Source organism: Ptychodera flava, chromosome 18 (genome assembly GCF_041260155.1).
Source record: "Ptychodera flava strain L36383 chromosome 18, AS_Pfla_20210202, whole genome shotgun sequence".
In the NCBI taxonomy this organism is placed as follows: Eukaryota; Metazoa; Hemichordata; class Enteropneusta; family Ptychoderidae; genus Ptychodera; species Ptychodera flava.
The window spans coordinates 8035286-8049366 of record NC_091945.1 but is presented as its reverse complement, the minus strand read 5'-3'; the positions used below and the strand labels follow the sequence as shown (position 1 = coordinate 8049366).

The 14081-nt window shown below is 40.6% G+C and overlaps 1 protein-coding gene across 1 annotated transcript in view; it reads left to right on the top strand.

Moving 5' to 3' along the window:
* The first annotated feature begins 13508 nt into the window (after positions 1–13508).
* Positions 13509–14081, top strand: part of LOC139117907 (hyalin-like) — a 122040-nt gene continuing 121467 nt past the window's right edge. Inside the window, exon 1 of the mRNA XM_070681143.1 lies at positions 13509–13549. Within this exon, the coding sequence (XP_070537244.1) occupies positions 13509–13549 (41 nt within the window). The remainder of the gene's footprint in view (positions 13550–14081) is intronic.

The window sequence follows — 14081 nt, the reverse complement described above, 5'->3', positions numbered from 1 at the left end:
GTAACATTATGCAAATGTCAGCTGAGTTAAATTGTGTAGTTTTGATCAGATGATATTATTTCAAAGTGGAGAAAGTTGCGAATCTTGTCATTACCATGGCAAAATGGTCTATACATAAATATATCATGTTGAAGACATCGATTGTTGTTATGGGAAAGGAGTTGTATTAAGCTCAGACAATTTATTTTTTGCTTAAAGTCATGAAAATATTTTGACCATTTTGATGTAACTCGTTGATTATGTGTATCTTCTTGAGAAAAAATAAAGTTTTAAATAAAAAAACATATACGTGTTTATTCTAGTCTCTGGTTAAAAGTTTGGTACCATTTTGCCAAGTATTCATTCGGACAGTCCTTGTGATGTCTATTGCTATTTATAATGTCAATGTATTAAAACATAAAAGATGTCGGATTCAAAATCTGGTAATGAATTTAAGTCTACAATAATTGTATCCATTCCCGTATCCGTATCTACGATTATTGTATCTATTTTCACTTGCTGCAGTTTTATCCTTTTTTCGAGGTCGCAATTGTTTGTAATGAATGTAAGTCTAGTCGGAAGGGCGGGGTAGATGTACCCCATGGATACGTTCACGAAACCTACTTTTTATAATACTGAAAGTGTCTGTAAACGAACTTCGATGTTCCAATTGCAAAATATTGTCCCATTGGGTCAATTTGTGGGACATATTGGTGGCAATCTGTGTCCTTCATAGAAAAAAATTACAATTTGCAAAATTAAAACAAAAATTTCAAAAACACAAATGTTATACAATATTGCTACGGCGAATTGCCCGTTCGATCAAGATTTTCTATGTAGGATAAGCAGACAGTCTGGGACGGAGCCGAGTACTGGGGAAAACAACAACAATTTAATGCTCACCAATAAATCGAACTGTACAAGCTCACTCGGAGAGGTGCAGTGGATGCAGGGCTGTTGTTCGATTGGGCTAAAATGGCTGTTTGAGGTAACTTTTGGCCTGTTCTCTTCTCTACTGCTCGTACGTGTACAGTACTGCCATGCTCGAGCCTATACCACATACACAATTACCCATAATTCCAGAGTTTATGCCTACACTAATGGAGCAGTGTAGCGCCATCTATGGCCAAGTCTGAAACTTCGCTTTTGTTTTCAATTGATAATGAAGCAATCGGCCAATGATTTCTAAGATTTGCATCACACTGCCCCCTCCTTAAAAAATTATCTGTCCTCAGATAACATTACAATGAACAACTACGGAAAAGATATAGAACAAATAACAAGCATAAACTGCAAAAACTCTTTCAGGGTCCCACAGTCACAGGTTACAAAAATTACATGCATGTCCTTCACAGTTCCTCAATGAGATGTTTAGGGCGTTTCCGTGGTCTCCTACTTCTTCTGTATGTCTGTCTCAGTGCTGACGATGCCCACATGTAGTTCTGAAGCCTGAGCAGGTGTGACATCATCTTCGAGGGACAAGTCAATGCCTGAATCCACCGGGGTACTGTCTGTGTTATTTGCCTGCTCAACTTGCACAATCTTGGGATCGTGGTAACTACCAGCAGCTCCCCAGCTCGTGATTCATCCCTATCATCATCAAGCTCTCTGTCCCGCTTTGGCTGCAGCCAGTCAGCCTTCCACTCTCCATTATATTTCCACAGTCGGTCCCTGTGGACGATCTTGGGTTTTGTGCGAGGTCCCTTTTGGATTCTGTACACAAGATCATTAATGCAGTCAACAACACCATACGGGTCTTCCCCCAGCCTCGACAATTTTTGTGATACACCTTTTTTCCATTGTGGATCATATAGCCAGACACCATCACCTGGCTGAAGCCTTGGTTATCCTGCCTTGGTATCATAGCGCCGCTTCATGTTGTTGCTACTCCTCCCAATGTTCCCTCCGGCAAAAGAGTGAACATTGTGCATTCTGTCTTGTAGCTGTCCAACATACATGCCATGAGAAGTGGTTTCTTCTTCTGGACGACCGTACACAAGGTCAACTGGCAGTTTAATTTTCCTTCCTAGCATTACCATTGATGGGGTGAAGCCAGTAGTCTCATGGACTGCGGTCCTTTAGCTCATCAGGAGGAGACACAAGTGCTCATCCCAGGTTTCCTGGTTGTCCTCGACAAAGATGGCTAACTGATTCTTGATGTTCCTATTTTATGCTCAACAATCCCATCTGACTGGATGCAGTGGGGTGGTTCTTGTCTGATGTATACCAAGAAGCTCACACATTTCCTGGAACACAGCTGCCTTGAAATTCTGACCTTGGTCAGAGTGTAATTCCAGAGGAACGCCGAAACGACTTACAAACTCATCAACCACCTTCTTAGCTACCGTGACTGCTTCTTGGTTTGGTACTGCAAAGGCTTCTGGCAACTTGCTGAAATAGTCCATAGCAATGATAATGTAGCGGTTCCCTCTTTGTGTCTCCTGAAGTGGGCCAAGAACATCAATGGCCAACCTTTCCATCGGCGCTCCCACATTGTATATGCCGAGTGGTGCATGCTTCTTATGGTATGGTCCTTTCCTTCTGGCACACAGCTCACGCTTCTTACACCAGAGTTCCACAGATTGCCGGCACCCTACCCAGTAGAATCTATCTCTCACACGAGACAACATTTTCCTTGCAAACCAGAGCCCTCCAGTAGGGGTATCGTGCAACTGCTCCAGGACTTCTGACTGTCTGGCCTTGGGTAGTATCAGTTGTCGCTGGGTGATGCCAACCTTCGGCTTTTCCAATCTGCGGTAGAGTACACCTCAATGTAGTTCAAGGGAATCCCACTGGGACCAATATGCTTTAGTTACTGGGCCATATGGGGAAACAACACTCCACCGGGGCTATCTCTTGATTCACCAATCCACAACAGTACGGGTCTTATATCAGGATTCTGTAGTTGGGCTGCACGGAGGTCTGATACCTTCCCGTCATCAGAAACAGCTGCTTTGTGTATGGTTTCAACTTTCCTAGCTTTAGGGGACCAATGTCCACACTGCTGTTCTTCAGACAGCTGCACTGATGATTTCTCATTCTGCCGTTTGCGCTCTTCCTGCCTATTGCAGTGTTTGCACGAGTCTCGGCATGGCCTGTGTGAAAGGCTGTCAGCATTAAGATGGCTCTGTCCAGCATGATGATAGATGACAAAGTCATACTCCTGAAGTTTCTTGAGCCATCTGGCTGTCTGTCCCTCTGGGCTGCGAAACTTCATTAACCATTGCAGTGCTGAATGGTCTGTTCTAATAGTGAACTTTTTGCCGTATAAGTAGTGGTGGAACTGGTCAACTGCCCTAACCACAGCTAGTAATTCTCTGCGAGTAACGCAAATCGGCGTTCAGGGCCACTCAGCACACTACTGTAATATGATAGCACATGTTCCTCACTGTCCTGCTGCCACTGTGAGAGAACTGCACCTATTGCCCCTTCACTTGCATCTGCGTCAACAATAAGGGGTCCGTCCGGCTGAGGGAATCCAAGAACTTGAGCAGATGTCAACTTCTGTTTCAAGGCATTAAACACACCCTCACAATCAACAGTCCAAGAAAATCTGCGACCTTTCTGTGTGAGTTGATGCGCTGGTCTAGCCAATTCAGCAAATGATGCCACAAACCCTTGGTAATACGAGCAAAAACCAAGGAAAGCGCAGACTTTCCTAACATTGGATGGAGTAGGCAACCTGGACACTGCTTCTGTCTTTTCTATGTCAGTTGCTACTCCAGTCTCGCTGACAACATGTCCAAGGAAGGCAACTTGGCGTCTGAATAACTCACACTTCCTGGGGCTGAGCTTTAGTCTAGCTATACGCAAGCGATTCATGACTTGCCTCAAGTGGCTCTGTTCTTCGTCAAAGCTCTTCCCATGCACAATGACATCATCGAGATAGACCAGCACCACAGTCCATGGGAGATCCCTCAGAACTTGCTCCATCAGCCTCTCAAAGGTGGCAGGTGCATTACATAATCCGAAGGGCATCACAACAAACTGCCACAACCCACTCTCAGCAGTGAAACTGGTCTTCTCTCGGTCTTCTTCTGCCACTTCGACCTGCCAGTACCCACTCTTTATATCCAGTGTTGAAAACCATGAAGAGCCTGCCAGAGAATCAAGGGTTGTGTCAATTCTGTGCAATGGGTACGAGTCTTTCCGGGTGACCTCGTTCAACTTCCTGTAGTCCACACAGAATCTTGTTGATTCATCTTTTTTCCAAAAGCACAATAGGCGCTGCCCACGGGCTGTTTGATGGCTCTATAATTCCGTCTGTGTACATCTTGTCAATCTCCGTCAAGGCCTTGGCTTGTTTTGCAGGTGGTAGTCTCCTTGGTCTTTGTCTGATGGGTGCTGCGTTACCTGTATGTATTGTGTGCTTCACAATACCTGTTCTGCCAAAGTCCTTGTTTCCCCTGGAGAACACATCCTGAAATTAAGAACTTCCTTAAAGAATCATACTGTTCCTTGGAAAGTCCATCACAGCTACGGAGATAAAGATCATCCAAATAGTCTGGTATTTCAGACTGGTCTTTGTTAATTGTGGGGTCCTCTATAGGCATACTCTCCATGTCTAGCATCTTGACACTACAGACAGACTCAACAGACCCCAGTGTATTGCCCTTTCTCAGTCTTCTCCTTTGCCGAGTTACATTCATCAGCCGAACTGGAATGCAATTGCCACTAACATCGACCAGAGTCTTCCTAACAACAGCATCATTACAGCTAAAATTCCTTCCAGGTTCTACCAATCCCCAGCCACTATTCTTCCCTGGTCCAGCTATTCGGCCTGGTATGACTGCCTCACTTAGAGGTGGAATTGTAACACTCCTGTCAATTACCACTCTGCAGCAAGTGAGCTCCCGAGTTGTCGCTGCCCTAACTGACGTATCAAAGGGTACAACTTCTTCACCAATCCACAGGCATTTATTTACCAGGTCTGGTGTACCATTGTGCTGAGCAAAGAAATCTGCACCAAGGAGAACATCGTCAGAAATGTCGGCTGCCCAGACATTATGCTGTACAATAGTTTGAACAAGTTGGATAGATAACAGTCCCCGTCCCTTGACAGGTGACGACTCACCAAAGGCTGATCTTATGTACGAGTTCTCCGCATGTGTGATTATTTGTGGCAATTGTCCTTTCTGTCGCATCAGTACATCAGTTTTGACAATAGTCGCATCAGACCCCGTGTCTAGAACAACTTTGCAGGGAATGTCTTCAACAAGTCCATGCACATCCTGTATGGATAACAATGTCAGGGGCACTGTTGTTACCAATAGCACCAGCTGAGTTCTGCCCCGTGAACCCAGCTGCTACTCGTTTCCCGAAACATGTGTTGCTACCATTGAATTAGCCTTTCCTCTCGGACAATCTGGTCACAATTCCAACATTTCTTGTCCCGTGATGGCTGGGCCCTTCAGCGCACTGGTCCATCTGGTCTAGCATCCAATTTGTTCAATATCTTTTGGAACATCTGGCCAAGTTGTCCGATGATCGTGCCTGTGTCACCATGATACTCTGCCGCATTGGACTCACTTTGACTGTGCGTCGAGGTTCTCCATATGAGGTCATCACTTCGAATATTGCGTCCCCTTGTCTTGCTTGCGATTGGAAAGGACTCCAACTCCAATCCTAACTCTAAAGCTCTCCTTAAGGTATTTGGTTTAGCTTGCTTCAGACGCAGTCGCATGTCATCATCACTCATAGCATCAATAAACTGATGACATGCCAGGTCATCCTGTAATTCGCTGCACATGGTTGGATATGCCAACCTCACCAATCACTCAATGTCACCTGCTAACTCAGGTAGACGCTTGTCTCACTGTTTTTAAAACAGACATGGGAGAGGTCAGTCTGGTGTGCAGTACCATACCTTGCAGATAATGCTGCTATCAAGGCCTTATAGTCTTGACGCTTTTGTCCTGGCAGATTACTCAAAGACGGTCAGAACAAATCCTTTCAAACTAGACGCCAAAAACAGTGCCTGCTGCTGTTCATTCCAACCATTCATCTGTGCCACCAACTCAAACTGGGCTTGATAGGCTTCCCATGTAGTTGAACCATCAAATACAGTTGGCCTCTGAAGTGGCTTGCTGGTGTTACTAAAGGAGCTACCAAGTGCTGACTCAGGCTGGTAACTAGGAGTACTTCCTGGCTTTGGGGTGGAAATGTCCAAGGGAATTGGTTTTGAAGTAAACTTGAGACTACCACTAGAGGGCGGTACCACTAAAGGGGTAGGTTCATGCTACAATACACTTTCAAATTTCCCTTGAGCTGCCGGATTCAATGCATGCTGATGCCCCCTTACATAACAAGTTTCCTCCATTTTCCTATGTTTCTCTGCAAACTCCTGTCTAAGTCATAATTGTGCATTATCCAACTGCTCTATCCTGTCTCTTACCCCCTCTACCATTGCTGTCACTGCATGTACATTTTCCTCCATTTGATCAACTCTCACATTCATAGCTTCATTTTGCTGTCTAACTTCACCCACACTTCTACCCATTTCATTCTGTAATGTTAAAACTGTCTGGATGTGACCCATTATATCTTCCTGCCTTCTGTCAATTTTATCTCTAGTCTGGCGTTGACTTACTTGTTGGGCAGTAGTAATATCATTCCCCATTTTCTCCACCATTTGTTTCTGATCGGAGTAAATTTTTAACAGGGTCTGCACCTTTGGGGCCTCGGGCGATTCAGGTGTAGATGTGTGGGCTGGCCTGATAGCTCTTACGTCAACTGGTTGTGTGTTTATACCCTCTGTCAGTGTAACTTCCGGATTCAACAGTTGGGTGAGGTCACGTGTTTCCCCAATGCCCGAATCAACAATGGGCTGCTCAGCGCCACTGGCCTGTACCTTTAATGCAATTTCCTGACTGTCCTCCATTATATCAGTTATCCAAGATTCCAAGAAAATCCCACTGCTGACACCAATGTTATGGTGAATTGCCCGTTCGATCAAGATTTTCTATGTAGGATGAGCAGACAGTCTGGGACGGAGCCGAGTACTGGGGAAAACAACAACAATTTAATGCTCACAAATAAATCGATTTGTACAGGCCCACTCGGAGAGGTGCAGTGGATGCAGGGCTGTTGTTCGATTGGGCTAAAATGGCTGTTTGAGGTAACTTTTGGCCTGTTCTCTTCTCTACTGCTCGTATGTGTACAGTACTGCCATGCTCGAGCCTATACCAGACACACAATTACCCATAATTCCAGAGTTTATGCCTACACTAATGGAGCAGTGTAGCGCCATCTATGGCGAAGTCTGAAAGTTCGCTTTTCTTTTCAATTGATAATGTAGCAATCGGCCAATGATTTCTAAGATTTGCATCACAATATTATACTTAGTTTAACAAATATTGAGTACAAAGCCCAATCAAAATGTGTACCGACTATGAAAGTAATAATGCTGTCATTAATGGCAAATAAGGAAACTGATAATTAAAGATTGTGGTGAGCTTGACAACTGTATTGAATAGCTGGAGAACTTTACACTGAATTGCACCTACCAATTTAGTTCAAATGCTTAAAACCAACACAGCCACCAGTCACATTGTGAGAAACTATTATGTTCCCAAATTACACAGTATCTCACATGATGAATTGTGATAATTTTGTAGGATTTTTACTTGTAATATTTCCGAACCTATTTAAGTTCATGTAGGCATTTTTCAATGTTACATGGCACACATCATATTAAAGGTCTAGATTGTTTTCGTTTGTTCCTCACTTGATCCTAATACCAAACAAACTATTCTGACTTTTTGTTTGACCCAAAACTATTTTGAACACTTGCTAGTCCTATGCCGAGGGAAACTCGTTACAACTTCTTGTTTTGAATAACTACATGAACGTTACAAAGACAAACAGTTATTGAAATGGTAAGATTCAGGTACTATGTGACGTATTGACTTCACTTGATTGATCACAAACAGTATTGGCATTATCACAAACACCGCGATCCCATTTTTGAAAAATTGCAGTTTGTTTGCCCTCAAACTCGGTATGAACGCCAATTAGCTCACGAAGACGCCGTCGGCACTCAAACTAACATTGTTATACATTAACATCATAAGTTATGCTTTTAATACTCCTTCTCTACTCAGTCTCTGTGTGTTCTGTATGAAAATCACTGTTTCTCTTTTCTCCTGCCAGACAACAGTATTGCGAACGAGGCTGGCCATTAACCAAGATGAAGTTGTCGACATACATACAGTTTGGCTCTTTTTAAATGCGTCAAGACTTATCCACTCTTCGTGCAAGGTGCGAGGTATATCAGTATTCATTTATGTAAATTATCCTATGCATTGATTCGGTATTGAATTTTTTTGCTAATGATTCTTTATCATTTGAATATCAATTTACCTCGGATCTTGCATTGTATAGTTATCCAGACTGATTTTTTAGTTAGGTCGCTCGGTCGACTCTACCAGTTTTCAAACTCAAAGGGACTCCTACTGCATATTACGTCTCCTTTACGGTCACTGAATTTCTTTCTTGGTCGGAAAGATCGATGATTCAAATGAATAGAGGCATTCTCAAACGACGGAAATATTCCCTTACATGTTAAACATACACTTAAGCTTTTTCGTCAATAAGAATATCCTTAAATCTGACTTAATTGTGAACCACTGGTTTGTATTTTGCCGTGTATGCACCGAAAATAAAATTGCAAGTCTCTAAACAGAAAGAGTTTAGCTCACGTTTTGCCCAAACTATGAAGTCAACCAAACTTTTAAACCATTTATTTGCCTCTGAAAAACAAACGGATACCGCACACCTTGATGTTAGAGGACCAAATTACCTACCATTTATCGATATCCGTAATTTCTTCTGGCTGCTATAAGCATATTAACTCTTGGTGGAAAATTGAGTTTTTTCTTTATTGTCATTAGTATTTCCGGATACTGATAGCAGAATGCAAATGCAGGAAAATATGGGTGTCTAACGCGTCAGAATTCGTATAATAGTCTACAGTCCTTCCTTTTGTGGAGGATCTATGAATAGTACAAACCATCACGACGGCAGACATCGACAATTAACGGCACGGACCGTTTCTGGCGGTGCAACATTGATTTATCAAAAAACCGAACAAACAAATTTGCTGAACAAAAATTACATGGAAGTCAGAAAAAGAAAATGCAACTTTGACCCGACAATCGCTTGATATCACACGGACACATTAATCACATATGGCTAAAAATGCGTCGTTCAATTAATAAATCAGCGCGCATGTTGGGTTGATGGAAATGCTTAGTAAACTGCTGATGTAATCGTAGTTTTTAAGACAGTGTCTATGCCGATATTTGTCAACCACTGTTTGATATAGCTCTGGTTTTTCGATCAGATTTGCAATTGTAAAAAAATGCGTTGACAATGTCCCGTTCGGGAGCATCGTAATATTTACGTTTACATCTTACAACGAGGTTACTGGGACTCCCTAGTTGTGATATGCCCCAGCAAGCTTATTTAAACACGAAGTTTCTACGTCATCATGCGGGCATTTACCCAGCATGCTTTGCGAAACAGGTAGAAAAGATGGCCGTGCTCAAATGTGTTTTTAACCCGCATATTGACAAAGTATTTTGTGAATAATGTTACTAACGTGGATATTATGAGTAAAAATCGGGCACAGAAGTGTTCTTCGCTGTAATATATTCAATATAAGAGTACAATTAGTTGAGGGTGAACTTGTCCTTTAATTTGCTCCACGTTCACCCTAAACGGTAACTTTGTAAACTTGTCTTCATCAGTGGAACATTTACAAGGAATAATTGTAAAGGGACGAATTGATGTCCGGTCTGCAAGAGACTGCCAAATTGTATATATTATTAAGACGTAAAGGATTGGGGTCAGTATGCATGGTCTTAGCAATTACATTTGTGATTAAATCTTTGATAAACTCCATTACGAATAAGACACGAATCCCTGTTTAATTCTCGTCTTACGTGATGACTATTTTCTGCACGTGTATCTGGGGTTACTCGTTGTATCATTGGCTTCACCTAGCTTTAGATCTAATCAGATGTAATTGTTCGTTTTCATGGCTCAGATGCAATGTACATTCTTCAATGTTTGTTTTTGTAGCATTTTATAACGAAAAAACATATGCAAAAAATTGAGCTTTCGCATATGTATTTAGTTTAATCAAGAAAGTGTCATCATTTTATTATCCACAATGATAAGATGACATGCATGACAGGTAGCATTTGTCTTTGCGACCATAAAAACATAATGAGTGGTTTATTGTCTATTTACTTGTTGTGTGCGTACCATGTATAACTCTCGACTATTATTTATATATCGTAATTCATATAATAAAACTTTCTCTCCAGGGCTTCTCAGGAGATTAAATTGGAACCAAGCAAAAAAGGCCCATTTTTCTATGCTCTTTTCCATGATTTTAGTAAAGGCGTGTTAGTACTTTGTTAATACCACAGTTTTCTTTATAATGTTTATGAATCTGTCATTAAACATCAAACAGGAAAAATAAGATAAAAATGTATATTCAATACTTCGGAACCTAGTTTAAGGTCAACCGTTAAATTATGGTATCAGAGAGCTAAAAAACACCTGTTGCAGTTGCAAATCGTGACGTACTTTGATGGAGGGTACATCAATGTGTTCAATGCATATAACATCATGAATATTACAAGCTCAGGCCCATTGACGCTATTAAATATCATACGTACACTCAATCTGATCTGTCACAAGTAACTAAATGTGAGCATGCACAAGTTTCGTTGACTATATTTTTGCCACTTTTGGTCAAGAAAATTGTTTCTCAATTACTACACGTCTGATAGCTTTGATATAAGGTACACATGTTTCTATGGGTGATCTTAATGTGATATGTTTATAATACGATGGAATCTTAAATTGTATATTTTTACACCTATTTTACAATTTTGGTCAGGTCGTACTAAAGTGACCTATCATATATTTTTACTTTCTTCATCAACACACGTGTCACAAATATACGAACAGCGTTGCTCTGTCAGCCGCTAGGTCACTTGTTACATGTTACCTTTGTCTCCGGTCGACATGCAACCATAGACAGTAAAAGTTTCGTTGACTATATTTATGCAACTTTTGTTCAAGAAAATTGTTTCTCAATTACTACACGTCCGATAGCTTTGATATAAAGTACACTGTAAAAATAGTGGACGCTAGACGCGTCTTTACGCGTTCAAAAAAGTAGTTCTGATCCCCTATATTTCAACACAAAATGATCACTTACTCCCTTGAAGACCTTCCTGCCATGCCACTGGTGAATATTTTATGCAAGCAAAATACACATAACATAACACTACAGTTAATTAGTCAAAGAATAGAACTAAATGTAGGTTACAGAGACATTGCAAGACTTCTTCCACCATGTTTTAGTTTCAACAATCGATATTTGTCTCTGATATTGTGACATTATCACAAAGTAACCACGTGACTTGTCCCCAATATACTACCATACATTCATGACCGCTACTCTTTCAACTGAAGTAACAGTTGAGTAACTTGATGTCAATGAACCAAAACTTTACGTCCTCAGTGGAACAAAATTCACAAAGCACTACGGACTCGTCGACAGAATAATTGATTTATCTGCTTTCATCTAAGATACTTTGATTCAGCACAACCGTAATGATTGACATCGTTGAAATACGGCACGTTCGAGTCTTCCAAATGGACGTTTGTTGGCTAACGAATGCTGACGCGAAACAGAAAGAGAAATTTCGTGGCTTTTTATGTCATTTACTCTTATAAGGATACGAATGTTCTGTTTTTAAAGATGTTGCAAATCTAGTAAAATGGAATATTTTTTTGAAGTCATGTAGCTTCATCACATTTTTATAATCGGAAACAGTTCGACGATTGCTACAAATCTTAGTCAATGTGAATTTGGTCACGTTGTTAGATGTTGGCGTATGGAAGGGTAACATTTGAGCTTGCAATAAATACCGATGCTACAAAATCTATCATGAAGACTACAAGCAGAAAACTCGGGAAACATTGACATCGAAAGTATATTTACTTTATTTCTCAACGTTGAGGTTACATATATTCACCGTCATTCCTTTCATGAGATTAATAAATTGTAGATGTATTCTCCACTAGGAATATTGTGTCATTGAAAACGAAAAGATCGCGACAAAAACTGTCTTGCCTATTTTAAAACTATTTCCAAGACATTGACATTAGCAGTTTTTCGTATGTTTCATTAGCCGCCACAGTATCACGTTGCACGACACAGGATATCTAGGTACGAACTTGACCAACGTTGGAAGGATAAAATGCGACCAACTGACGTCATCTGGTGTGAAATTTCAGAACTGTCCATGTGAACAAAATGGCAAGAATTTGCTGAGCTCAGTTTTAATGAAGACGGAAAAACGACGAGGGCTATAGAGAATACCAATTTGATGTCGAATTGGATGTAATGGATTCGTTTCCATGGCGCAGATGCGATGTAAACACTTACTTACTGTTTTTTACGGGATTTTATAGCGAATAGGCTTAGACCTACATGAAAAAATGTTGACGTCTCTCAAATATTTTTAGATTATTAAATGAATTGTTGCTATTTTTTATTATCTACAATGATAAGATGGCATGCACGACCCGTAGCATTTGTATTTATTGCCATAAAAACATATGAATTATGTATTTCCTATTTACTTTGTATATGCGTAGCACATTTAACTGCGCACTATTAATTTCATATAATTCATATAATAAAACTAGCTCTCCAGGGCTTCCCAGGAGATTAAATTGGAGCTAAGCAAAAATGCCCATTTTTCTTTACTCTTTTCCACGGTTTTATTAAGGACCGTAGAGTTTGTACGTTTTTAATACAACTGGTAGTGATAGTTTTCTTTATAGTATTTCTGAATCTGTCATTAAAAAGCAAACAAAACCAATGTTTTGGAATCTAGTAAAAGACCAGCTATTAAATTATGGTCTTAGAGAACTGAAATAATGCATTGTCACTAAAAATAATTTTTTGTACCTAAATAATCATGAGAAAACTTAGGAAGGTCTTGTCTTAGTTGTCCTTTAAGGGAGAGTACCTTTAATTCATGACAATAAAGCACGGGTATTGTACTCTTTGAACCTTTTCACTCCAACTTTCCTCGTAGAGGTCCACCACATGGTGAAAGTGTTAAGGGAGCAGTCATTATTTACGGTCAAGGTGGGGGTCGGAGGAATTTCATTGGAAACTCCGAAATTTCGAATACCCCCATGCCAACCATGCATGAGGAATTGAGTAAACCCCCTGTTCAACACAGAAAGTTTGACTGGCCCCAACTTAGAAACGTTAAATATCAATACATGTTCTTGTAAAATTTACAAAATACTGCAATAGTGAAGACCTTTCAAATCCTCGTGAATCCTGCTAGAGTATCATCTCATGACGGTTGAAAAAGGTGAAAAAAAAATTAAATTCGATGTCATAACAAAATATAGACAGATATTATAATAGCTCACGCTATCACCAATATCCAGCCATATAGTATTGTTTTATTTGGAAGAGTATCATGACAGGGTTTTTACTAGGGTATCTGACTGGACAGAATTTGTAAGTATAGGGAAGAACAGGCGAGAGGCCGAGGAGAAAAGTGTCAGAGGGGTGTCCCCTATCTTGAATGGAAATTTTCAAGAAATCGATGTGTGCAATTGTGCAGTCTGGAGCAATCTGAGAGGTATTTTTGTTTTTACGAAGTGGACGGTACGAGAGTTGGAATGTCCCCTTCCCACGTCGAAAATTTTGAAAAATTGCTGTGTGTTATGGTGCAATCTGAGAGATGTTTCAATTTATTTTGCACCAAAATTTTAGCAACCCCCTTCTTTCCCTCCATATTTTGAGCAACGCCTTTTGTAGCTTTAAGTGTTTTTGAGTGGCCATTCCCATCAGATTCCTCCGACCACCACGGGCCGTAAATAATGACGGCTTCCTAAGGTACATTGCAATGCTCGGTGTTAAGCTTTTTGGAACAGTCTGTACAAAACGGGAATTTCAGTCTAGATTATAGCAATTTATTAACCTTGAATAATGCTGATTATTGAGTCTGCTTTGATGTCTATTTTATACATACGAGTGCTATATTTTA